The following is a 26,051-nucleotide window of genomic DNA, read 5'->3' as shown; positions in this document are numbered from 1 at the left end:
ATCAAAAAACCATCTCAATTTAAAAATTTAAACTATTAGGTAAAATTTCAAGATATAATTTATATTATTTTTTAACAATCACACGTAAATTATCTTTTTTTAGATTTAACTTTACTAATCCAGTAAAATACATACTAAAATATTTGTATAATCTGATCTGATTATCAAAAACTTTCAGCTTTTTCTGGCACATTGCATCAAAAACAAGAAATGCCGATAGTATTTCAACTTTTGTTTTTTTTGAAACAACAATCAAATGCTACTTGCTATATCCAAAACTCATAACAAGTTTTTTTTTTTGATTTACGTGGGGTGTCCGGGCCAGCTTACGCGCACCACGACTATTCCCCACGGCCCACTGGACATCCTGCAAGCCCAGGAGCAGGTAAGGCACCGCGGGGGTGACAGGCGTGCACATAGAGGGTCGAACCCGGGACGGGGGCGGAACAAGTCACATGGTTGACCACAGCAGCTAGACCCTCAAGTTTTTTTATTTATTTTAAATCATACTCCAGTTTGATAAATTGAAAGTGAGATTGGATCATAAATACATCAAATTCATTAAAAAAAAGTAATTAATACATGTTAATTAAAGGTAAAGATTCAATAATACCTAAATAACATATTAATTATTGTACGGTCGCCCAATGTACATGTCAGCTAAATGTGCTAAGCGGATTGACATCACTAACAATTAATTATTGTATATTTTCCCATTGTCAATTTCTGCTTAAAGAGATAATCATTAAAGAATCCATCGGTCTAGACGTTCTTCGGATAAGCCTTCATAAATGGTTGGATTACCTCCAAAAAGTTCAAAACCAGCCAGGCACTTTCCTCTAATTTTATTTTTTAATGATTTTCACAGCGGCTAACTACCATTGTATTTGTCGGGTCAGCTCAATAATAATTAATTATTGTATTGCTGCCCTCAATTATAATTTAAGGGCAACGACTTGGTGAACAATGAGATAAAGCTGAACGTCAGAGGCGTACGCGCGTGTTACGACCTGAGATTTTTGCTCATACTATATATAATATTTCTTCTTTTCTTTTCAGCTTAAGCCAGTAATTTCATGAAATTAACTCTTAAATATTACAATTCCATCCCTAAGCTTTAATGTCTTCTAATTAAAATTTATATTGACTTTAAATTTTTTTAAAAAATTTAGCCCTTAACAAATTCAATTAAACCAAAAAAATTTCCAATCAAGATCTTAATCATCCAATTTTAAATTTTCTCTCTCAAATTGAATTTTCTTTTTCAATAGGACCTTCATTAATAAAAAATACATTATTAATTTTTTAATTTTATATATTTTATCTTCTTCGACCAATCTTTTAGAACTTTATGGGCGTTTAGTAAACTCTTCTGACTGATACACACACACACACACTTTCTTCCAACATTTTTTAATTTTTGTATGCTCTCTTTTTTTTTTTTATGTTTATGTGAGAGCCCAAAAAAGGTTACAATAGGGAAGATGGATCTGTCCCGGAGAGAGCCCAAGGGAGGAAATTGCTCATTCTCTTGGGCATGTTCAAGGAAAGGGTCATTTCTTAGAGCTGCCCATGAGAGGATGGGTCCTTCCCTTTACTCTGCCAAAGAAAGGATGGGTCCGCTGAGCTCAAAAAAAGATGAACTTCAAGGTTTTTAGATCCGTTTAATTTGATCTTATCATAAAAACATTAGAATTAGAGTTTACATATGCATTCTAATTGCCTATACAAAAGATTCTCTATGTTATTATTTTGTTTCAATATACATGTAGCAAACAAACATCAAAATTTAAATTCTCAAAGATTTATCAAGATTAATTTTAAAATCTCAAAGATTTAATTAAACGAATCACTAGCAAGAAATTCACAATGTTTTAAATTATAAATCTTATGTTTTCAAAAAATTTACTAGTTTATGCAAAACAAATTTTGGCTCCAGAAAAGACAAATGACATGCCTTTTCGATGCAGGAACTCTATGCCTTATATACTAACTCGACTTTTTAAAACAATGGTATTAAATCTAACCTAGAAAACGACCGGTCAAGCTACTAGGTCTTTGTGTTATCGGTTCAATTATTGAGTCTCTAATCTACCAGTTTAATAATTTGATCACTAATCAAATCAATTCAATTGTACTATAATATAATTTTTTCTTGCAACACATCATTTGAGCATGGAATACAATTAATGACGAACTGGTTAAAATTTTACAATTTAAAATAATTTATTTTATAAATGAGTCAGAGCTTGACCCGTTGGTTAAAGTGTCTATATTTTATTGGACGTGGCCGGTTTAACCGGTTTGGAGAGTATCTCTTGTGGGTTTTGCCGTTTTGGTCTTTCATCCGAGTACAAACTGGTTTGATGGCTAGATCACCAGATTTTTGGTCGGACTGACCAATTTGGGTTTAATAACACTAATTTAAAGTTCATCTCGAGGCAACTTGTTGAGCATGGAATAAGCTTTTTGGGTGAAAGAATAAAAAGTTACAATGGGTTCAGTTTGAGAAAATCATACAATTTATCATACCAAAATATGCATTAATTTGAAGTAAAGAACACAAACTTGCCATGTCTCAGACACCCAAACAGAACTTCATCACCTAGTATTCAAAACACATGAACTTTTACACAACACGACCATGGAGATCCTTTTTCTTTCGTTTTATGGTAAACTCAAGAAAAGAATACATTATTTTTCTTACACCAAGTCGTCAAGATGTCTTAATTTCAAACAGATCACTCCACACAAACTCACAAAAGAAGCCTGAATTTAGAACACACAACATGGCTTTGGTTTTGCAACGATGCCGGCCTCGACATCATGTTGACTCCAGCACTAACATTATTGCAGGCCTCCGTTTATTTCTCAAATAAAAAAACATCATATAAAATAGTAGATATCATAGTGTCTTCAGAGGAGAACCATTTGTGTACTTCAGAATGTATCAACCAGAAGTTCTGGCCAAGCGAGCTTTCCGGTTCTTAATCAGTTTTTGCGCAAGGCTGGAAAAAATCAATGCAAAGATTGCAAAATTAGACCCACATAACGCTCAAGGCTATTAATTTTGGAGCAAAACCACCAAAGAAAAAAAGTAATACAAATTTATCATTTAATCAAGTTCTTACGCTTCAAGTTCGGCATCGTGCTTTGCTGCAAGATCTTTACCGATCTTCTCAAGTTTTTTCAGATTTTCTTGGCTTGCATCGTCCATCCTGGCCCCAGTGAGTTCCATCTTAGCCTGAAAATTGTAGTGTTGATTATCAAATTGCAGCACATCATTTGAACATGAAATACAAGTGCATGATAAAGACTATGACTGAAACTCTCCAGTTTAAATACGTACTGAGGTAAATCTTTGGAAATGTTTTCCTTAATTTCTACACACCTACAATATATATGTATATTTGGAAAAATATTTCAAATGTGAGTCACTCATACCTGAAGCCGATAATAGTTATCTTCCCAACCACAATATTTAAAGATTGTGGATATATACGTAGAAATCATCTCATCTGGTGCGGTTGTCAAGATATCAATCAATGGGCTGCCGTTGTTCTCGCTATACCAAAGCCATCTTAAGAGGCCCCATTTGCTGGGATCTCCAACCACATACCTGCCACTCTGGTCAGCTGCTCCAGTTCCAAGTGAAAGAATAAGAAGCTTACGACCATCCATCTTTTGTTCTTTCATCACCTCACACACGGCTAGCAATGACTGATAAAATTTATAACATTAATTGAAAGAAAGCATTCTGACTGTTAAGCAAGCACACAAAACTCAACCCAAGTGTTCCAGAGAGTTTTAGATCCACTTAGCAACGTTAACAACACCTGTATAGCAACATATAGCAACCCTTAACTTACAGGATTGTTGGCTGCAAGACCGCCATCAGCTAAGTTGAAATCAACTTTTGTTTTAAAATAATATGGAGGGAAGTAATATGGCGCTGCAGACGTGCCAATACAAACGTCTGCTATTCGAGCGTCCGTTGATTTATCTCGTTGTGCCTGCAATTTTATTCACAATAGATGATGCATGAAATCACTATATGTGTGTGTGTGTGTGTGAAGCACCTTTCGGAATATTGGTATGTGTTTATTAGTTACATAATTAAAAAGAATCAATGACCTTTAAGCTGGAGAATATGATTGGCTGAAAAAGCTTGATGTCGAAAGTGGGGATTATCACGTTAGTCAGAGCATCACTGAGAAGTTTCTGTCCCACTTCTTCGTTAATTATCTCATGTAGTTTGACACCATCATACCTTGGAAAAACTAGACTCCGAAGTTTCTTACGGATAAAGTTAGGAAGCAATCCCCAATTTAAAAGAAACCGTAATACAGAAATGAGAGGATCTACAATGATATGATTCCTGTTTAAGAGAATCACGTCGATTTAATTATGCGAAATTTAAACTTTTTTTCTGAAAAAAAATTATGTTAGTATTTTGTCAGGATATATATTGTTTAAATAAAAAATTAAGTGCACAATCCCGACCCTTTGATTTAATTCACCTCATTTCATTTTTATATTGCTGGATCTGGTTTCTTGCTTCATCCAGGACAGAATTGATCGCAGCTTCATCATCGAAAAGTTCATCGTCTTCATATTGTTCGGTGGTTTGAGGAAATATGAGTTGACTCTTGTCCAGATAAAACTGGACAATATCCTTTGCTGCAAAAGTTGGTCGTTTTTCAGCATTCGGAGTAGTGAGCATGGCAGTCATAAGACCTCCTGTGCTTGTCCCAGCAACAAAGTCAAAATAATCTGCGATCCTCGCATCCTTGTTATCCACATCCAACTTCTATATATACATACAGCAAAAATAGCAGTTAGTATAAGGCTTCTCTGATCGATGTTATTAAAAGTAACAAGAGGGTAACACTAGAGTTTTTGATAGATTCAAGAACCTGAAGCTTAGCTTCTAGAGCAGTAAGGACTACGCTAGGAACGATGCCTCTCACTCCTCCCCCGTCAATGCTGAGGATTGTTGCAAAGCCTTGATCATCACGACCTGATCCACTCGAACTTCCATTCCCTAAGAACAACAAGAACAAAATTAGCTTTGATTATTACATAGTCTAATCTCTATGATTACAACTCTAGTAATAGGGTTAATGAAGTGCTCACCCATCTTGTGAAAACTGAAATACAACTTTTTAATCTGTGACTATTTCTGCTTCACTACAACTTGAAAACCTGCTTTGCTCCCCTTTTATAGCACTACTGAGGCTGCGTATGGTAGCTTAGCAACAATAGTATTGTTTTTTTTTTTTATGTTTTTCTTGAATATGCTTAGAACATTACTGAACATCTTCAATCACACAATTCAAACCCTGTTAAACATCAAAAGAACAAAGGAATTTCAGTACCTAAACTAGCAACTATTCCTAATTGCCTATTTTCATACACTAGATTCCCACACCAACTATAACATCAAAACAGAATAAAAAAGAACAAAGAAAAGAATAACTAATGTAGCAACTTGTTCGAGGCCATAATCAAAATGAAATCAAGATTTGATAGGCACGGAGAATTGCTATTAGTATTGCCAACCTTCAATGCAAGTTGTGCCATTTTCGACACCCTTGCTCTGCAAATTGGCTTTACAAAACCCAAAAAAAATAAAATTCCAAAGAGATAAAGCCATCAAACATAAAGACAGGCAAAAACCCAGATCCAGAAACATTCATTTCTTATAAAAACGAAGACCCAAATCCATACAAAAACATAACCTTCAAAAATAATACCAAATGAATCAAAAAATGTGCATCACCCCACAAAAAATCCTCAAGCAAACAGGTATATTGTCAAAAGGGTTTTTTTAATGGGTGATTTATGATATTGCACAAGCTTTGAGCTCACAGATTTTTTGAAATAAACCACCTGCAAGCCTTCGATATGTGCTCTTCAACACTCAAAACACGAAAGATTTACATCAATTAGTTCAAAATTAATAAAAAAGAGAATGAAAATGCAGCGCAAACTGTGAAACAAGAAAGAGAGAGGTTGAAAGTAGTGTAGAGAAAGCGCGCACCTTGACACGTGAGATTGGAGTTGCAGGGGCTTGGTGAAGAGATGGAGGAGAAGGATTTTAGCTGTGGTTTATATAGGCGGAGGTGTTGGGGGTTTAGGGTTTTACAAGGAACTTTTTTATTTGTTCAATTGTACCCCTTTATGTTTTGACTATTTTCATTATCGCCCTTCACAAGAACGGGCTAAAAGATGGAAGGAAGCCTTGATGCATGTTGGACCAAAAAGCCTTGAAGTTTAATTTAAGAGCCCACAAAGGCCAATTAAATGTATATTTAACATATCTTTAAAAGGATAGTAATGAAACTGAAACATGAGACCTCAAGCTAGATTCCTCAAGCAAACAGGAATCCTCTTCTTATTTTTATTTTTTTAAAATATGAGATATTTATTAATTAATTATTATAACCATTAAGAACATGGTTTACCATAGAAAAGTACAAAAATAATACTCGGGAGAGTCGGAGAACTTACTAGCAAAACTAAACCTAGCTATAATCATAGTCAAACAAAACAAATATTAAATTAATTAATTAATTAAAATCAAACTACTAAGTCAACTTTATTAAAAAAAAAATTACTTGGCTTGCAACATGACTCTTCTAATTTCTCTTTTTACTTAATATTATTATTATTATTATTAGTTTCCTTACTATGGTCGGTTAATAAATTTCACATCCAGGATTTTTTAAGAGTTGGATGATGGTTCATTCTAGTATCAATGGAGACCATTTATTTTTCTTTTCTTTTTTTCAACATCAATTAAGCATAAATAAAGATATATATTGTGAAAAGGCAGGCAATTGCCCCCATCTAATGTTTTTTGATAAATTACAATGATTTATTAAAGTATTTTAAATTGCAAAAACCATTTAAAGTTTAAAATCTAGATTATCGAGAAAGTTGGTAATCCAATTTATAACATGTCTTGGTAAGTTTAATTTTCTAACTTTATGTAATTTAAAGCGTAATTGATAGCATAAAACAATGTTTTGTATCACATGTTTCGGGTTTTCAGTATTTAAATTTTACAGATTTATTTATCTTTTATAGAGTTTTGACAAATTTATTTCTTATAATTCTTTTTTAAAAAAATTCTTGATTGTGGTGTTTTTCACTTTCAATTTATCTTTTAAAATAACTTATATGCTCCTAGCAATAAATTACAAATGTTTTTTTCAACATGATTTTAACAAGGATAGAAATTTTTATTTTAATTTAATGTAATAAAATAACACTTTTTATAAACTATAGTAAAAAAAATCTATTTATTGTTTTAAATATTCTAAGTTTAATGATAATATATATCAAAAATAAAATAAAATTTTCTAGAGTTTATTTTGTCTTGTTCTTTATCAATTAAAAAAATATAAAAATACTCACTTTGTTTTGTATATTATCACTAAACACAGGTCAATATCTGTCTTCTATTTCATCTCATCTCTTTATTATACCTATTATTATTTTTATTTTGAGAAATTAACCAAATGTTATTATAATAAGCAGCTCATTCTTCATATTTTATTTTCATTTATATATTTATATTTGTTTTATGTAAAACATGTTTATTAATTTTCTTTTTCACTTGCAATTTATCTTTTGAGATTTTGAATTTTATAAGATCCCATCATCTAACTTCTTAACATAATCCCAAAATGGATCATTTGTCTAACCATTTTCATCTTCTTTCTTCTTCGGCCCTTCAGATATAATAAATTTTGAGTAACAAATGGATTTCAAAATAATTGTCAGAAAAAGAGACTGCCAGGTAATAATCTGAAATAAAAATTTGGAAGAAATTCTCGATCCTTGTTCTTAGATATGTTCGTTGAAGTTGATAGCAAAATGAACAGGTAAGAACGAAACTACAATATCTTCTAAGTATTCCTTTAAAAAGGAGAGACAAAAAGGTAGAAACAACGATATTCAATTTAATGTTTTTCACAAATATTTCTTTAAACATTTTATATTTTAAATTTTTATCTTTATATTCATATCTGGACTATTGAATTTAATTAACTCAATTTACACTATTAGATCTGAAAACTAGAAAATATAAAAGCAAAATTCTTAAAAAAATATATAAGAAATATAAATAAGAGAAGGAAAGAGAAAAGGGAGAAGAAAGAGAAATGTCGACTAAATGGAATCCAGCTAAATTACTGAATAAAATCACCATCAAATGAAAGTTCTCATCGCAAGGAGTTTATACACATAGAATTTGAACAATTTTCTCATCGGATTTGAGAGATATATATGGATTTGAAATTCTAGATCTAAAAAGTTTAAAATTGAATTTATGTATTGATAAGTTGTTTAAAAGTGATTTTAAATGTTAAATTTATGTTTATATTGTTGAGTAGAGTTATCTTAAGTCTTCTTCTTCTTTTTTAAAGAAAATAAAGCCAAAAACTAATATTTCAGCCGAGGGTTCTAGGCTTGATTCCAATCCTAGTAGTGATTGGGCTTGATTCTAAACCATATATTTTATTTTTTTTAATTTATTAGTTTTTTAATATATTTTTTATCACACACATATAAATTTTTCAATTTTTAAAAATACTTTATAAAAATATAATTGTATTAAAAGTTTGATTTTTAATTTCATCAAATGTATATAGAAACATCAATTGCTCAAATAAACAATAAATTATTTATATAATTTAATAATAAGTTACAATTAAAAAGAAAAGAAGGAATTAGAGTAAATTATGTTTTTAGAATTGAATAAAATTTATTAATTAAAGATATCTATATTAAAAAGTATAAGAATTAAATTAAGTCTTATTCTATTTAATTATGTACGAATTTTCTAGTTATATATATGGTTTTTATATTACCCATTAGAGTTCCCTCAACCAAACATTAAATTAAATTAAATTTAAGAATTAGGATTATTTTAAAAAAAATCGAGATTCGATAATGGAAGAATAATGCAATGTGAAATGACCACTTAGTAACTCTTACAATGATGGAAGAATACTGCAATATTGTGAAATGGTGCAGGTTGTCGGCTTGAGTTTTTATTCATTTGTGGAGTGTAAGGGTTGCTTGTCTACTTGACTTCTCTCGTTCATATTAATGAACTTGTGCTACCATAATCTAAGCCTTATAAATGGTCACTCAAAATTGAATATATATTATTTACATATCCTTCTGTTAAAAAAAATGGTGATTAATTAAAATTGAAATTTATTAATAATATGTATTTATTGTGTATGCTTCATAATTTATAATAGTTGTATGCATTCCAAGAAGCTCTTAAATAATTCATTTGCGTATTTGTTGATATATATTGATTCCCTCCAAAAACATATGTTGGATCAACAATTCAAAAGATGGGGTTGTGATTTTAAAATGAAAGATTTGTACTCAACTAAAAAGATTATGGGTATAAAGTTACGTAGAGGTGGAAGTGTTGGCTTGAGAAGATACTTGAGCATTTGATATTCAAGATTGCTAGTCAAAGTGTACTCTACTTGTATCCCATTTCAAGTTTTCTTCAACTTTATTATAAAAAACTAAGATGAAGAAGAAGCACATGTCAAGTGTTCCATATGTTAATGTAGTTGGAATTATTATGTATCCTATGGTCTATACTTATCTAGACATTTCACATATCATTAATATGGTCAACAAGTTTGTGAAAAATCTTGGTAAACTTCATTAGTAGACTATTGAATTGATGCTTTGTTATCTTTGATGTATTACATATGTTGGTTTGATAAATAGCAACGGTTATAGAACTAAAAATAGTGTTGAGAATTTTGTAGATTCAAAATATGTTGGTGATATAGATAGGAGGTCACTAACAAGTTATGTTTTAACTCTTTTAAGGTATGTCATTAGTTGAAAAGAAATTCCACAATCCACTATTACCTTATTTAAAATAGAGGGTAAATATATGATATTGAAAGAGGTAGTTAAAGAAGATTTATGGTTGGGAGGTTAATTTGGTTGGTAATCACTATTTGTTACATGAGTTGATCGTTATGCATAGTAATAGTTAGAGCTCTATTCATTTGGTCAAGAATTAAATGTATCATGAAATGACCATACATATTAATGTGAGATATCACTTCAATCTAGATATCAATCGAATATGCTGATGAAGTCTATTTCTACAATGAAGTTCAATCATTGCTTAAACTAAATTGGATTGTGTAGTACTTGAGAGGTACTCGGTGGAGGTGAGCAAAGAAGAATTCAAGTTTCATAAGTTTGCTCAATTTAAGATAATATTGAGATTTGTTGGGTTTGTCTTAAATTATAGGTCCAAGTGACAAAATAAATACCCATATACATAGTCCATATTAAAGTCTAAAATTATCATATTTCAGGGTAAAACTTATTTGTTTGTGCTTCCATTCTTTACACTTTATTGGATAGAGAGAGGTCAAAAAAAAAAAATTGGGTTACTTTTGAATTTTACGTAAAAAAACAATTTTGTGCGACACTTTGTAATTTTTTATTTATAGATATTTACTATAAAAAAGTATAAGATTATAAGGTGTTGAATCATGTAAATTCCGTAAATGCTTTTATGATTGATTGTATTTAATTTTTTATATTTCTCTACCTATAAAATGGTTTGAGATTTTATATATAACTATCCCACTACTTTCTTCTAGAATACAATCTCAAATACTAAAAAACTATTTACCCATAAGAAATTAAAATAAATTGCCCTTGAGAATCATTTTTTAACAGAAAAAAAAAAAGCCTAGTTAGGACAATTTAAAAAATGAGAATCACAAAAAGGAACAAGAAGCCTGCTCTCCATAGATATTACATACTTCATAATTAATATTGATAATACAATTTTGCATAAGTGGACTATATTACAAATATCTAGAAGAATTCAATGTTAAAACCACGATCATATATGTTCGATATTTGTATTAGTACTTCGACCCAAAATCATGATCGTCTTTCTTAAAACTGCCATGTGAAGACAAGTTTGAATTGTCATTGAATAATAGAACATGTCTTTTAAAATATGTTTATTCTAGATCTCTAGATCTAGTTACTTCAAAGTTTTCGCTATCATTACTACAATTAAATAATTAAGTCACAAACATCTCCCTTGCTTGGCATCTAAACTGTTCCATCATTTGAGAAGATAATCACATAAATAATGTTTAGATTTCAAATTCCTTTCTCTCATATAATCAAGAAAGTCTTGATAATAACCATGAGGAGTGTCGGTTAACTGGTCAGACTCTAGATTTGTTCTCTAGAGGTCACCAGTTCAAGTTTCATAAATCTCAGGCTACTAGAGGCTTACATGGTTGTTAACTTTAGGGCCCGTGAGATTAGTCACGGTGCACGCAAGCTGGCCCGGATACCCACAACAATTTTTTTTTTTTTTAAAAATCTTGATAACAAAAGCTTTTATATGGTTATTGATGATCTACTTGCCCAATTCTGGAGATCCGCATCATCTTTTGTCATGAAGAAAAACAAAATTTCCTTTTTGAAACATAGATAAAAAAGCGTCTCTAACCAAAACTTCTTGGAGGGGAGGATATACAATGTTTTGGAGAAGATTTTTCTTTTTTAAAAAGGAAAAGTTGATTAAAGAAAGGTAAGATAATATATGCAAAGGGATTAATTAGAGTTAGAGTTACAGATGCATGTGTTCTAATTGCCTGTACGGGTGCGGTGCTTTTCAACGTTATTATTTTGTTTCAACATACCTAGTAGCTAACATACATCGGAATTTAAAATCTCAAGGACTTATCAAGATTAATTTTAAAATCTCAAAGATTTAATTAAAAGAATCATGAAACTCGAACTTTGACACAACTCGAACACGAAACTCATCGCTCCACACAAACTCACAAAAGAAGAAACACACAATACATGTCTAATGTCTTGCAACGATGCCCTCGACGTCATCATGTTGACCCCAGCACTAACGTTATTGCAGGCCTCCAATTATTTTACAAATCATCAAAACATATGCTATAAAAATGAGTAGATATCATAGTTTCTTCAAAGGAGAAACATATGTGTACTTGACAAATCATCAAACAGCCATGCTTGCCATATTGCGAGCTTTCCGGTTCTCAATCAAGTTTTGCGCAAGGCTGCACAAAATCAATGCAAAGATTGCAAAATTAGACCCACATAATGATCAATCCTATTGATTTGGGTGTCCGAAGAAAAAATAAAGATAATAAAAAATTATCATTTAATCAAGTTCTTACGCTTCAAGTTCGGCATCGTGCTTTGCTGCAAGATCTTCACCGATCTTCACAAGATTTTTCAAATTTGATTGGCTTGCATCGTCCATCTTGGCGTCAGAGAGTTTCATCTCAGCCTGAATATTGTATTAATTATCAAATTGCAGCACATCTTCCGAGCATGAAATACAATTGCATGACCAAGTCTATGATTGAAACTCTCCAGTTTAAAAAGGTACTGAGGTAAATCTTTGGAATATCCCCTCCTTATTTTCTACGGCTAGCTACACATAGATAAATGATTACTTCAAATAATTTATAGCATGCATACGGGGGGGGGGGGGGGGGGGAATATATATATATATATGGTAAGTTAACTAAATTCTATAATTCTCATGATTTTGGCAAATTGCTATATATTCCATTCCAAATGCGAGCCGCTGATACCTGAAGCCGATAATAGTTATCTTCCCAACCACAATATTGAAAGAATGAGGATATATACGTGGAAATCATCTCATCCGATGCAGTTGTCAAGATTTCTATCAATGGGCTGCCGTTGTTCTCGCTATACCAAAGCCATCTTAAGATGCCCCATTCTCTGGGATCTGGTCCAACCTCATACCTGTCACTTTGATTTGTTGCTCCAGTTCCAAGTGAAAGAATAAGAGGCTTACGACGATCCGTCTTTTGTTCTTTCATCACCTCACACACGGCTATCAATGACTGATACAATTGAAAACAAGGGGAGACAAGACATTAATTGAAAGGAAGCATTCTGACTAGCAACACAAAATTCAGCTCAAGTGTTCCAGAGATCTTTAGATTCAAGCCATCATCTTGAAATGAAATAAAAATTCTATACCGCATTTTTGTAATCTTCATACTTGCATACTCTTAACTAACTACTGGCTAATCAATTTCATCTTAAAGAGTAGCAACTACATACAAATTCTTAACTCACAGGATTGTTGGCTGCCAGACCGCCATCAGCTAAGTTGAAATCAACGGTTGTTTTAAAAAAATATGGAGGGAAGTAAGATGGCGCTGCTGACGTGCCAATGCAAACGTCTGCTATTCGAGCATCCGTTGACTTATCACGTTGTGCCTGCAATTTTATTTACAAGAGAAGCTGCATTTGATCACTATATATATATATATGCTAAGTACCTTCCTGGATTTTGGTATGTGTTTAATAGATAATGAAGAAGAATCAATGACCTCTAAGCTGGAGAATATGATTGGCTGAAAAAGCTTGATGTCGAAAGTGGGGATTATCACGTTAGTTAGCGCATCACTGAGAAGTTTCTGTCCCATTTCTTCGTTAATTACCTCATGTAGTTTGACACCATCATACTTTGGAAACAGTAGAGTCTTTCCAAGTCTCTCACGCAAGAAGTTAGGAAGCCATGTGCACGCTGAAAGATACCGCAGTGTAGCTATCAGATGATCTATAATTTCATGACACATCCTGTTTGAGAGAATGACATTAATTTGATTATGAAAAAACCAATATTTTTTGTTCTACGAATTGAAAAAAAAGAAGAAGATTATTCTAGCATTTTTATGAGGATATATATTGTTTAAATCATGCCAGTACTAATTAAACCCGACCCTTTTAATCATTTGACCTACGTTTGGTAACATTGCTGGACGTGCTTTTTTGCTTCATAGAATAAAGAGTTGATCGCAGCTTCATTATTGAAAAGGTGGTCGTCTTCAAGTGACTGTTTGGTGGTTTGAGGAAATATGAGTGGGCTCTTCTCCAGATAAAACTTGACAATATCTTTTGCTGCAAACGAAGGTCGTTTTTCTGCATTCGGAGTAGTAAGCATGGCAGTCATAAGACCACCTGTGCTTGTCCCAGCAATAAAGTCAAAATAATCTGCAATCCTCGCATCCTTGTTTTCCACATCCAACTTCTATATGTATATATACATACAACAAAAATGTCAATTAGGATGTAACAATCAGGGACTCTCTGATGGATATTTTTAAAAGTAACATGAAGGTAACGCTGAAGTTTTCGATTCTATAACCTGAAGCTTAGCTTCAAGAGCTGCAAGGACTATGCTAGGAATGATGCCTCTCACTCCTCCCCCATCAATGCTAAGGATTGTTGTCAAGCCTTGATGATCATGATCTGATGTACTCGAACACCCATTCCCTGAAAAATTAATAAAGAACAAAAGTAGCATTAATAATTACAGAGTCTAATCTCTGATTACAACTCTAGTCATAGGGTTGTACAGAAAAATATAGAAACATGGTGTTAATCAAGTGCTCACCCATCTTGTCAAAACTGAAATACAACTTTTTGTTTCGCGACTCTTTCTGCTTCACTACAGCTTGAGCAGCAAGGATCGGCTCTGCTGCCCTTTTATAGCTCAAATCAGGTTGCGCATAATGAGATCAGATGTATAAGAAATTGCTACCATAATATTAGTAAAGTCAGCTCAATGTTGATTAGAGTTCCCACAACCAAGCATGAACTCAATTTTAAAATTGGGATTTTGTTTTTAAATCGAGACTCAAGACTTAGTAATTCTTATAATAATGCAATGTGAAATGTCGCAGGTTGTCTCTTTCGCAGCGTCAAGGGTTGCTTGTCTGCTTCATTTCTCTCACTCACGTTACTTTGTGTTATCATAATGTGTCTAATAAATGGCTACTAAACAAATAATACATAAAACTCTTACATATTAAAATGTTTGGCAACTTGTGTTTAATTACTAATTTTTACTTATTGTATGTGATTCATTACTAAAAATTCATTAAAATTTTAAATAAAATTATATTTTACCATTAAAACACAATAAGATTTATTTATTTTTAAATAAAACCAATGCTCAATTAATTATCAAATTCGGTAAAATTTGAAATGCATAATCTATACTTGTTCTACTGTTTGAATTTGGCCACGTTAAACCCTTTAGTTTCAAATGTAGGTTAGTTTAATCCTTTCCGTCCATGTTTTATGTTAGATTGATCATGATCGGTTATTAATTTGACCTAAAACAACTAAAATTGAAGTTATGAAAGGAAAAAAAAACAAAAACAAAAAAATATAATAAAACAAGTTATATTCATTTTTTTCATAACATAATTTTTTTTCCTTGTGATTAAGAAAGGGAGGATGCAGATTATCAAAAAAAAGAAAAAAGAAAAGAAAAGAAAGGGAGGATGCATAACATGGCCTTTGCGATTTGACAACTTCTGTTCATCCCGTCATCAGTTTTGATGACTAAGAAATTAAATTTTATATATAGTTTTTCCATCGTTAATTAGAGTTCACATAACCAAATATTTATATTAAATTTTAAAATTAGGATTTTATAAATAAAAAAATCGAGACTCAAAACCTAGTGTAGAAAGATGGAAGAATCATGCAATGTCAAGTGTTTCTTGTCTGCTTGACTTCTCCCGTTCATGTTACGTACTTTGTGCTATATATAGCCTGTGTCTAATGAATGGTCACTAAAAAATGACAACATATTTTTTTTTATTATTAACATGAATTTCTAGATAATTTATATGCATCTCGATTAATTTTATAAATTTTAAAATTAATAATTATATAAATTTTTAATAGTTCTAAGATTTATGAGACTCAAACTATCAATCTTACTATATAAAATTTTGATATATTAAGATGTTTTGGTATGCAGATTTTTCTTATATCATTTTAACATCACTTGTGCTTAATTAAAAATAAAATTTATTAATAATTAGTATTTATCACGTATGGTTAATTATTAAAAATTTATAAGAAATGTAAATAAAATTTCTAATTTACCATTAATTAGAAATGTTGGTGTGTATGGAAAACTGAAAATGGATAAATGACTATTAATTAAGGAAATAAGTTTCCTTGTTTTTAAAGTGATAGTTATCCCTACTTTAAATGTATTTTATTATATGGTTGAAAACAAATTTAGTACAGTAGCAAATGCGAAAAATTATTTAAAAATTTAGTATATGTAATCAAGTCACAAATAAAAAATACAACACGAGTCGTCACAGATACAATATATAACTCAATAATTACATTTTTCTTCTACAACTCAAGAGTCACAAATAAAGACTGCAATACTACACATTACAATAGGACACACCCGCACTGGATCCACTTAGAGCGTGTTTGGCAGTATGGTTGTAGGTGCTTTTCAAATAACTTTTCGTACCAAAATGCATGTTAATGATGTTTTTTTATTTTTTAAAAATTATTTTTAACATCAGCACATCAAAACGATCCAAAACGTACAAACCATATTAAATTTTAGAAAAAAAATTAAAATTTTTTGGGAACACGGGTTGAACCGCGTTCCCAAACACTTCCTTAGGCATCATCATCTAGCCATTGATTTTTAAAAACACTCTCGAGATCAGAAGTAAATGAATCACAAGAAATATTTTTATATTAATGTGAATGTTGTTTGTTTTTGTATTTTAAAAATATTTTTTTAAAAAATAATTTTTATTTTATTTTTTCTATTAAATTAATTTTTTTTGGTATTTTTAGATTATTTTAATATGCTAATGTCAAAAATAATTTTTAAAAAATAAAATAAAAAATTATTTTAATATATTTTTAAATAAAAAATATTTTTAAAAATAACCCCTACCACACTTCTAAATACAGTACTAATAAAAAATACATGAATTTTTTTCTTATCATGTGCTTGTCGTGTAATATTTTTCTAATGGTAATCTTCATTTATTAATAAAAAAACTTGGGGTTAACACGACCATTTTCATTGAATATATGAAAGTCCATTTTATCAAAAATAAAAAAACTGTAAAGATGCCAAAATATATTGAATTTATATTTCAAATGTTATCCTATCCTTTTTATATTTCAAATGTTGTCGTATTTTTTTTTTAGAAAAAGAAACAAGGTTGTTAAAATTACGAATTAATTTATAAAATTATATAATTTTACAAGTTAATACATACTTAACAAACTTGAAAATGGATGAAATTAAAACTTGAAAATGAATGAAATTAAAATCAAATGAAATCGTGTAAAAACACGATTTCAAAAACGTTTTAACGATTTCAGCCGAAAAGATATACTGCACTGCAATAGTGCAATATATGTTTTCTCCAGACCACCAGCGGCATGCCAATTGTCACTCATCCATGTTTTACCCTAAATTCCTTATCTCTGAAGAGAAAATCTTTGATATCGACGACTGCCTCACGGCTTCCTCTCATCTACAGCAACGATCTCACTCTCCTTCCTCCGCCATACCTGGCCCTCCCTCTGCTCTTCCATTAGTTTTTCTTTTTCTCGTGGAGTAATATTAAATGCTCGCATCTCCCACTCAAGAAAGAAAGGAACCGTTACTTTGAAGAGAGAGAAAACAAACAACTCTCCACTGTAAACTCCTCTCCTCAGCCTCTCCATACAATAACAATAGCAATTTATAGACGTAATGCATCGCTGCTTGATTTTATTTTCTTTCTGATTTGTTTGTCGTTGTGTTTTCTTTTTCTTTTTGGTGGATTAGGTTTAGTTTCCCAACCCTGTCGTACGCAGGAAATTAGACAAGCACTGCAGCCATAAAACGACTTCCAAAATCAGATACCTCTATACAAAACCACAAAATCATGCGACTTCTGGTGGCTGGGGCAGGTTAAGATCAAGATCAAGTGACGAATCTGAATCACTCTGGATCCCACCTACATTCACCATCTCCCTTCATTCAAACCTAGGATGGCTTTAATCATCAAAACAACCTATTTTTATATTAAATAATTCCATATAATAAAAGAGGTTAAAATTATATGTTTTTTTTACTTTGAAAAGAATTAAAAAAAACATATTTGAACTTGAAAACTTTTGGGGCGATTTTTTGCATTTTTAAAGCCATGAATTAGATTAACATGGTTCTTAAAATATTTCATAGGTTTTTTTGGATAAAAAATTAGCTTTAAATAAGTTTTTGAGTGAAAAAATCATGAACTCACGTGAGCTTGATGAAACATGTATTTGGCTTGAATTACCAGATCCAAAAATATCAGATCTTATTTTTTTTTGATGTTTTAAAATAAATATCTTTTTTAGGTATTTTAAAAATATTTTTTTGATTTATATTTTAGTTGATACCTCTTATCTATTTTTGTTTTTTGCATTTTTAGTTTTTTTAAATAACAATTATTTTTTAATTATATTGAATGTGTTCTCTTAGGAGATTAGTATAATTTATCTATAATTTTTTCTTATTTATTTTATATAGATTAAATATTTATTTTTTATAATATTTTTATTATTTGCAACCTTGTATAGTATTTTTTTTCCTTTTATTTTATTCAATAAGTTTTATGTGTGTGTTGATTTCTATTATAAATTGATTTTAATAAACAAATTCATTAAACACAACCAAGTAAATGACTTCTATTGTAATATAAAATATCTTGATCTATATTAGTTTTTCATTTTTTTATTTATGTTTTTATTTATTGTTAATGACTTTGTTTACATTTATTTACGTAATGGCTTGTAATTTATTTAATTAGATGGGTAAATAAGTTTTTCGATTTACATTTGTAAATTTGTTGATGTCAAAAAACATGTTGAGAAATTATACTTGTTCAATTTTTTTTTATCATGTATTGGTGTTTTCAATTTGATTTTTATTCATATAATTTTTATTTTCAATTTCCAATCCAAGTTGATAATGTATTTTTTTTCATTTTGGTTCTTTTCTTCTCTTTTTTTATTTTTTTTTGTTAATTCCTTCTATATATGTCTTTTTTAAAATATTTTTTAAAATTTATGCTTTAATAAATACCTTTTCTCTAGTATTGTTTTTTGGTTTTTTAGACCTTTTTTAAATAGAAATTTTTTTTTTAATTATAATGAATGTGTTTAATTTTTTAAGAGGTTATTATGATTTATTTATAATTTTTATTATATTTTTAATATATACAGTCTTGTATAATATTTTTTTTTGCTTTTATTTTATTCAATAAATTTTATGTGTGTCGATTTTTATTATAAATTGATTTCAATAAAAATTTTCATTAAACACAACTTAGTAAATGACCTCTTTTTTTATTTACCTTTGGATAAAAGTTTTTCTGCCATGTTATTGTGATTATTTTTTTTATATATATATTTTCTTGTTTACTATCATTGTCTTCTTTTTAAATATGATTCAAATAAAATCATTTTATTTAGTTGATCGAAATTATAACATGAGTTATTAATTTTTTTTTAAAAAAAAATTACTTATGACATCTAAATATTTTACTAAAAAATTAATACAGACCCACAACATACCTATAATATAGCGTGGGCATTAATATCATTATTCACTATATTATTATAATTAAAAGTATTATTTTAAATAAAATCATAACTAATATCTGTAACTCATGAAATTATATATATCCCCAAATATTTTTTATCGTTTGTTACATTACCAATTGTTTTTTAACTGTGCTAGAAAAAAAACCCAAAAAACTCCAAAACGAAGTGAGATTTATTAGTCCGATCTTGGAATGCCCTTTTTTGTTGGCAGAAAGAAAGGGTCTCCTGACAAAGCATGTGCATGCACTAAATTGGTGTCTAAAGTCAAAATTGATAGGCACTGATTCGGTGCCAAATTATTGCAATGGCTGGGATGCTTAGCCTATAAATAGGCTGTATTCTAAATCTTCCATGATACCATAAAAAGAAAAGAAAAGAGTGACACTTTATGAGCTATTTGTGAGAAAAAGATGCGAGGTGTTTCTTATTAATTATTCTTCTATTAATTAATTCATTAATAGAGAGTAATTGTAATTTACTAATTCTTATAATTTTTTAATGGGTTTTTTTTTATGCTTGCTCATGAATCTCATAGGATGAAACATATAAATCTTTATGTATCTTATTTCTCATTTTACTATGTTTTATTTGTTTTATTTAGATGTATAATATTATCGCTTATGGATATCGCAACCCTAACAATTTTCCAAAGTCCGTAAAATGTTTGGAAACTTGCATTATTGCAAATATTTCAATATTTCAATTTTAAGGTTTTTTTAATCTATTAAAATTTAGATTTATCACAAAAAAATTAAAATTAAAGTTTACAGATACGTTCTAATCGTAGCAAATAGACATCAAAATTTAAATTCTCAAAGATTTATCAAGATTAAGATTAATTTTAAAGTCTAAAAGATTTAATTAAACAAATCACTACCAAGAAATTCAGAATGTTTTAAATTATAAATCTTATGTTTTCAAAATTTCTACTAGTTTATGCAAAACAAATTTTGGCTCCAAAAAAAGATAATGACATGCTTGTCAATGTAGGAACTCTATGCCTTATATACTAACTCGACTTTTTAAAACAATGGTATTAAATCTAACCTAGAAAACGACCGGTCAAGCTACTAGGTCTTTGTGTTATCGGTTCAATTATTGAGTCTCTAATCTACCAGTTTAATAATTTGATCACTAATCAAATCAATTCAATTGTACTATAATATAATTTTTTTCTTGCAACACATCATTTGAGCATGGAATACAATTAATGACGAACTGGTTAAAATTTTACAATTTAAAATAATTTATTTTATAAATGAGTCAGAGCTTGACCCGTTGGTTAAAGTGTCTATATTTTATTGGACTTGGCCGGTTTTAACCGGTTTGGAGAGTATCTCTTGTGGGTTTTGCCGTTTTGGTCTTTCATCCGAGTACAAACTGGTTTGATGGCTAGATCACCAGATTTTTGGTCGGACCTATTGATCCAATTTGGGTTTAATAACACTAATTTAAAGTTCATCTCGAGGCAACTTGTTGAGCATGGAATAAGCTTTTTGGGTGAAAGAATAAAAAGTTACAATGGGTTCAGTTTGAGAAAATCATACAATTTATCATACCAAAATATGCATTAATTTGAAGTAAAGAACACAAACTTGCCATGTCTCAGACACCCAAATAGAACTTCATCACCTAGTATTCAAAACACATGAACTTTTACACAACACGACCATGGAGATCCTTTTTCTTTCGTTTTATGGTAAACTCAAGAAAAGAATACATTATTTTTCTTACACCAAGTCGTCAAGAAGTCTTAATTTCAAACAGATCACTCCACACAAACTCACAAAAGAAGCCTGAATTTAGAACACACAACATGGCTTTGGTTTTGCAACGATGCCGGCCTCGACATCATGTTGACTCCAGCACTAACATTATTGCAGGCCTCCGTTTATTTCTCAAATAAAAAACATCATATAAAATAGTAGATATCATAGTGTCTTCAGAGGAGAAACATTTGTGTACTTCAGAATGTATCAACCAGAAATTCTGGCCAAGCGAGCTTTCCGGTTCTTAATCAGTTTTTGCGCAAGGCTGCAAAAAATCAATGCAAAGATTGCAAAATTAGACCCACATAACGCTCAAGGCTATTAATTTTGGAGCAAAACCACCAAAGAAAAAAAGTAATACAAATTTATCATTTAATCAAGCTCTTACGCTTCAAGTTCGGCATCGTGCTTTGCTGCAAGATCTTTACCGATCTTCTCAAGTTTTTTCAGATTTTCTTGGCTTGCATCGTCCATCCTGGCCCCAGTGAGTTCCATCTTAGCCTGAAAATTGTAGTGTTGATTATCAAATTGCAGCACATCATTTGAACATGAAATACAAGTGCATGATAAAGACTATGACTGAAACTCTCCAGTTTAAATACGTACTGAGGTAAATCTTTGGAAATGTTTTCCTTAATTTCTACACACCTACAATATATATGTATATTTGGAAAAATATTTCAAATGTGAGTCACTCATACCTGAAGCCGATAATAGTTATCTTCCCAACCACAATATTTAAAGATTGTGGATATATACGTAGAAATCATCTCATCTGGTGCGGTTGTCAAGATATCAATCAATGGGCTGCCGTTGTTCTCGCTATACCAAAGCCATCTTAAGAGGCCCCATTTGCTGGGATCTCCAACCACATACCTGCCACTCTGGTCAGCTGCTCCAGTTCCAAGTGAAAGAATAAGAAGCTTACGACCATCCATCTTTTGTTCTTTCATCACCTCACACACGGCTAGCAATGACTGATAAAATTTATAACATTAATTGAAAGAAAGCATTCTGACTGTTAAGCAAGCACACAAAACTCAACCCAAGTGTTCCAGAGAGTTTTAGATCCACTTAGCAACGTTAACAACACCTGTATAGCAACATATAGCAACCCTTAACTTACAGGATTGTTGGCTGCAAGACCGCCATCAGCTAAGTTGAAATCAACTTTTGTTTTAAAATAATATGGAGGGAAGTAATATGGCGCTGCAGACGTGCCAATACAAACGTCTGCTATTCGAGCGTCCGTTGATTTATCTCGTTGTGCCTGCAATTTTATTCACAATAGATGATGCATGAGATCACTATATGTGTGTGTGTGTGTGTGTGAAGCACCTTTCGGAATATTGGTATGTGTTTATTAGCTACATAATTAAAAAGAATCAATGACCTTTAAGCTGGAGAATATGATTGGCTGAAAAAGCTTGATGTCGAAAGTGGGGATTATCACGTTAGTCAGAGCATCACTGAGAAGTTTCTGTCCCACTTCTTCGTTAATTATCTCATGTAGTTTGACACCATCATACCTTGGAAAAACTAGACTCCGAAGTTTCTTACGGATAAAGTTAGGAAGCAATCCCCAATTTAAAAGAAACCGTAATACAGAAATAAGAGGATCTACAATGATATGATTCCTGTTTAAGAGAATCACATCGATTTAATTATGCGAAATTTAAACTTTTTTTCTGAAAAAAAATTATGTTAGTATTTTGTCAGGATATATATTGTTTAAATAAAAAATTAAGTGCACAATCCCGACCCTTTGATTTAATTCACCTCATTTCATTTTTATATTGCTGGATCTGGTTTCTTGCTTCATCCAGGACAGAATTGATCGCAGCTTCATCATCGAAAAGTTCATCGTCTTCATATTGTTCGGTGGTTTGAGGAAATATGAGTTGACTCTTGTCCAGATAAAACTGGACAATATCCTTTGCTGCAAAAGTTGGTCGTTTTTCAGCATTCGGAGTAGTGAGCATGGCAGTCATAAGACCTCCTGTGCTTGTCCCAGCAACAAAGTCAAAATAATCTGCGATCCTCGCATCCTTGTTATCCACATCCAACTTCTATATATACATACAGCAAAAATAGCAGTTAGTATAAGGCTTCTCTGATCGATGTTATTAAAAGTAACAAGAGGGTAACACTAGAGTTTTTGATAGATTCAAGAACCTGAAGCTTAGCTTCTAGAGCAGTAAGGACTACGCTAGGAACGATGCCTCTCACTCCTCCCCCGTCAATGCTGAGGATTGTTGCAAAGCCTTGATCATCACGACCTGATCCACTCGAACTTCCATTCCCTAAGAACAACAAGAACAAAATTAGCTTTGATTATTACATAGTCTAATCTCTATGATTACAACTCTAGTAATAGGGTTAATGAAGTGCCCACCCATCTTGTGAAAACTGAAATAAAAGTATTTTAGTCTGTGACTATTTCTGCTTCACTACAACTTTAGCATCTGCTTCGCTCCCCTTTTATAGCACTACTGAGGCTTCGTACGGTAGCTTAGCAACAAAAGTATTGTCTTTTTTTTTTTTTTAATGTTTTTCTTGAATATGCTTAGAACATGATTGAAACTTAGGTTGCCATTGTCAAACGTCATCAGATTAAATTGAGCTGCTTTCACACCGACATCAAAGAAAAAAACAAAAATCTCATCTGCTTAAATTTTGTCCGATCATATAACATTTCTCATTGGTCTCATCCAGTGGCGTTGATAGAATTATTTATTAGGGGTTAAAACTAATATTATAAGATATAATATTTTTTTAATTTATTGTACATAAGTTATAAAAATAAAAAAAATTACATGATTTAGTTTTATTCAAAAAATTTATTACAAACATTTAATGACATTTGTACAAGGTAAGAGGTTTAAAGCAATATCAAATTGAGTCAAAGCAATGAAGTTAATTTTTTTTTTATAATGTATTTATCACTTTAATCTTCCTGGTCTTTGTATCTATCAAATATAAATATACAAAGCATATAAGAAACATTAGATAAAACGAAACATTATTTATATTTGATAAACTTTGAAAAAAAGTAAAAAATAATAAAGAATGATTCTTACATATTTATTTTAATTGTGCTCGTCGTTCTTTTATATAATAAAAATCATTGATTATCATATCAATTGTAAAATTTTTTTAAAAAAATTTTTATATAGACAATCAAATAATTCACAAGAAAATCATTCTCCATCTGATTGCAAAGTTTTATTTTAACAATCTTCATTGCTGAAAAAGCTTGTTCAGTAGTTGCTGTCAAAACATAAAGAGTCAAAATAAGCCGAATCAACCTATTAATGGGTGGATAAATTGTTGATTTTTCTGTTTCAACAAATCCTTGACATAAATCAGTAATCAATGACATATTTTTTTTACTTTGAATGATTGGGTATATCAAGCTTATAATGCTGCAATTGAAATCTCAAATAAATTTTTTCTTGGTAAGAAAAATCTTCAAGATAGAACTTGTCAACAAATAAGCATACATCTTCAACATTGAATAATTTATAGCTATTTCTAGAATCTAAAGCTATGTTCAATTTAAGAAGCTCAATTGCCTGTTCAATGAATCTATTATTTAACTCTTGTAATTATTGATTAATGATAGCTGTAAATATATCAACTTGATAGTGATGCTTAACTATTACTGAGTTTTTTTAAAAAAAATGGGTTACCAATGACCATTTACCTTGTTTTGTTTAATGAAAAATGAATTAATTGGTGGCTCTGCTTCAACCTTTCCAATTTATATTTTTATATCTATTATTAACCATTTATGTTAGGGCTCTAGACAGAAAAGACAGTAAAGTCAATTTATTTGAAAAAGTTGTTTATAACTTTATGTTTTTTCTTTACACATAGATAGCATTAAATAAAGAGTTTTAAAGTCAAAGATAGCAAATACATTTACTATTGGAAGGGCCATCTATTTAAAATAAAAAAAAATATTCTATCTTCCCACACTTAAGAACCACATAATAAAAAAAATTGAAATAATTTATGAAATTTTTATTTTTATTATTATTTTAATTTCATCATCTTTCAATATTATGTGGTAGATTTGATTTCAATTATTTTGATTGTGATTTATTTTATTTGAGATAATTTATGAAATTATATTTTTTTTTTCAATTTCATTCTCATTCAACCTTTTAATTTGTAAGATTTATTCCTTATTATTTTAATAAACTTGAATAGAAAACATTAATAAGTTATTCTCAGCTCATCTTCCATGACATAACTAAATACTAGAAAATACTTTCCAACTTATTTTTCATGACACTACCAAACATCGAGAATAATTCACTTTCCAGGAATCTACTTTTCAAAGAAACTATTTTCCAAAAAAAACTACTTTCCAGCAAACAAACGGGACCTTAGTAAAAACTATTTTGAAACTTTTATTTTCAGCTGGTTGAATTGAAAATAGAGTTTGGGTTTTGACTCATGATTTATAGTTAGTGTTTAGTTGTTCTCCAAGCAGGGGCAGAGCTAGGATTAGTTGTTAGGGAGGGCCAAAACTAATATAACAAGATATAATATTTTTTTAATCTATTGTATATAAGTTGTAAAAAAAACTATATAATTTAGTTTTATCCGATGAACTTATTATAAACATATAATGATCTTTGTACAGAATAAGAGGTTTAGAGCAATACCAAATTGAGTCAAAGCAATGAAGTTAATTTCATTTTCATAATCTATCCATCACTTTAATCT

At 30.4% G+C, this 26,051-nt stretch overlaps 3 protein-coding genes and 1 non-coding gene across 4 annotated transcripts; all 4 read right to left on the bottom strand.

Annotated features, from left to right (window-relative positions):
• Positions 1 to 2,522: 2,522 nt before the first annotated feature.
• On the bottom strand, positions 2,523 to 6,142 carry LOC112325601 (patatin-like protein 2). The gene is made up of 9 exons (XM_024592393.2): positions 6,044 to 6,142; positions 5,137 to 5,342; positions 4,917 to 5,044; positions 4,521 to 4,810; positions 4,135 to 4,378; positions 3,870 to 4,013; positions 3,445 to 3,720; positions 3,132 to 3,244; positions 2,523 to 3,008 (listed from the first exon to the last, which is right to left on the bottom strand). The coding sequence occupies exons 2-9, from the start codon at positions 5,138 to 5,140 to the stop codon at positions 2,951 to 2,953; spliced, it is 1,257 nt and encodes a 418-aa protein (XP_024448161.1). The 5' UTR covers positions 5,141 to 5,342; positions 6,044 to 6,142; the 3' UTR covers positions 2,523 to 2,950.
• On the bottom strand, positions 2,523 to 23,870 carry LOC7465917 (patatin-like protein 2). The gene is made up of 9 exons (XM_002325714.4): positions 23,710 to 23,870; positions 23,490 to 23,617; positions 23,094 to 23,383; positions 22,708 to 22,951; positions 22,441 to 22,584; positions 22,016 to 22,291; positions 21,703 to 21,815; positions 21,178 to 21,579; positions 2,523 to 2,605 (listed from the first exon to the last, which is right to left on the bottom strand). The coding sequence occupies exons 1-8, from the start codon at positions 23,711 to 23,713 to the stop codon at positions 21,522 to 21,524; spliced, it is 1,257 nt and encodes a 418-aa protein (XP_002325750.2). The 5' UTR covers positions 23,714 to 23,870; the 3' UTR covers positions 2,523 to 2,605; positions 21,178 to 21,521.
• On the bottom strand, positions 5,481 to 5,600 carry LOC112325604 (small nucleolar RNA snoR86). The gene has a single exon (XR_002979583.1). It is a non-coding gene; the product is annotated as a small nucleolar RNA snoR86 (small nucleolar RNA).
• LOC18110583 (patatin-like protein 2) lies at positions 11,788 to 14,595 on the bottom strand. The gene is made up of 8 exons (XM_024592392.2): positions 14,516 to 14,595; positions 14,267 to 14,394; positions 13,863 to 14,149; positions 13,449 to 13,698; positions 13,192 to 13,335; positions 12,675 to 12,953; positions 12,252 to 12,364; positions 11,788 to 12,131 (listed from the first exon to the last, which is right to left on the bottom strand). Exons 1-8 carry the CDS (start codon positions 14,517 to 14,519, stop codon positions 12,071 to 12,073), a joined length of 1,266 nt encoding a protein of 421 aa, XP_024448160.1. The 5' UTR covers positions 14,520 to 14,595; the 3' UTR covers positions 11,788 to 12,070.
• Positions 23,871 to 26,051: the final 2,181 nt, after the last annotated feature.

The sequence above is a fragment of the Populus trichocarpa genome, chromosome 19, assembly GCF_000002775.5.
Source record: "Populus trichocarpa isolate Nisqually-1 chromosome 19, P.trichocarpa_v4.1, whole genome shotgun sequence".
NCBI lineage: Eukaryota > Viridiplantae > Streptophyta > Magnoliopsida > Malpighiales > Salicaceae > Populus > Populus trichocarpa.
Note: the sequence above shows the minus strand (reverse complement) of the source record. Positions and strands in the feature narration are given on the sequence as shown.

What these genes read in the sequence shown, in the direction of transcription:
- LOC112325601 (XM_024592393.2), bottom strand. An exon ending in TCATATTCTCCAGCTTAAAG is followed by an intron (nt 4,014 to 4,134) that starts GTCATTGATTCT and finishes ATAAAATTGCAG; the next exon opens with GCACAACGAGATAAATCAAC. An exon ending in CACGATGCCGAACTTGAAGC is followed by an intron (nt 3,009 to 3,131) that starts GTAAGAACTTGA and finishes GATTTTTTCCAG; the next exon opens with CCTTGCGCAAAAACTGATTA.
- LOC18110583 (XM_024592392.2), bottom strand. An exon ending in CTCTTGAAGCTAAGCTTCAG is followed by an intron (nt 14,150 to 14,266) that starts GTTATAGAATCG and finishes ATATACATATAG; the next exon opens with AAGTTGGATGTGGAAAACAA. An exon ending in ATAACTATTATCGGCTTCAG is followed by an intron (nt 12,365 to 12,674) that starts GTATCAGCGGCT and finishes TACAATATTCAG; the next exon opens with GCTGAGATGAAACTCTCTGA.
- LOC7465917 (XM_002325714.4), bottom strand. An exon ending in TCATATTCTCCAGCTTAAAG is followed by an intron (nt 22,585 to 22,707) that starts GTCATTGATTCT and finishes ATAAAATTGCAG; the next exon opens with GCACAACGAGATAAATCAAC. An exon ending in GTCTTGCAGCCAACAATCCT is followed by an intron (nt 22,292 to 22,440) that starts GTAAGTTAAGGG and finishes AAATTTTATCAG; the next exon opens with TCATTGCTAGCCGTGTGTGA.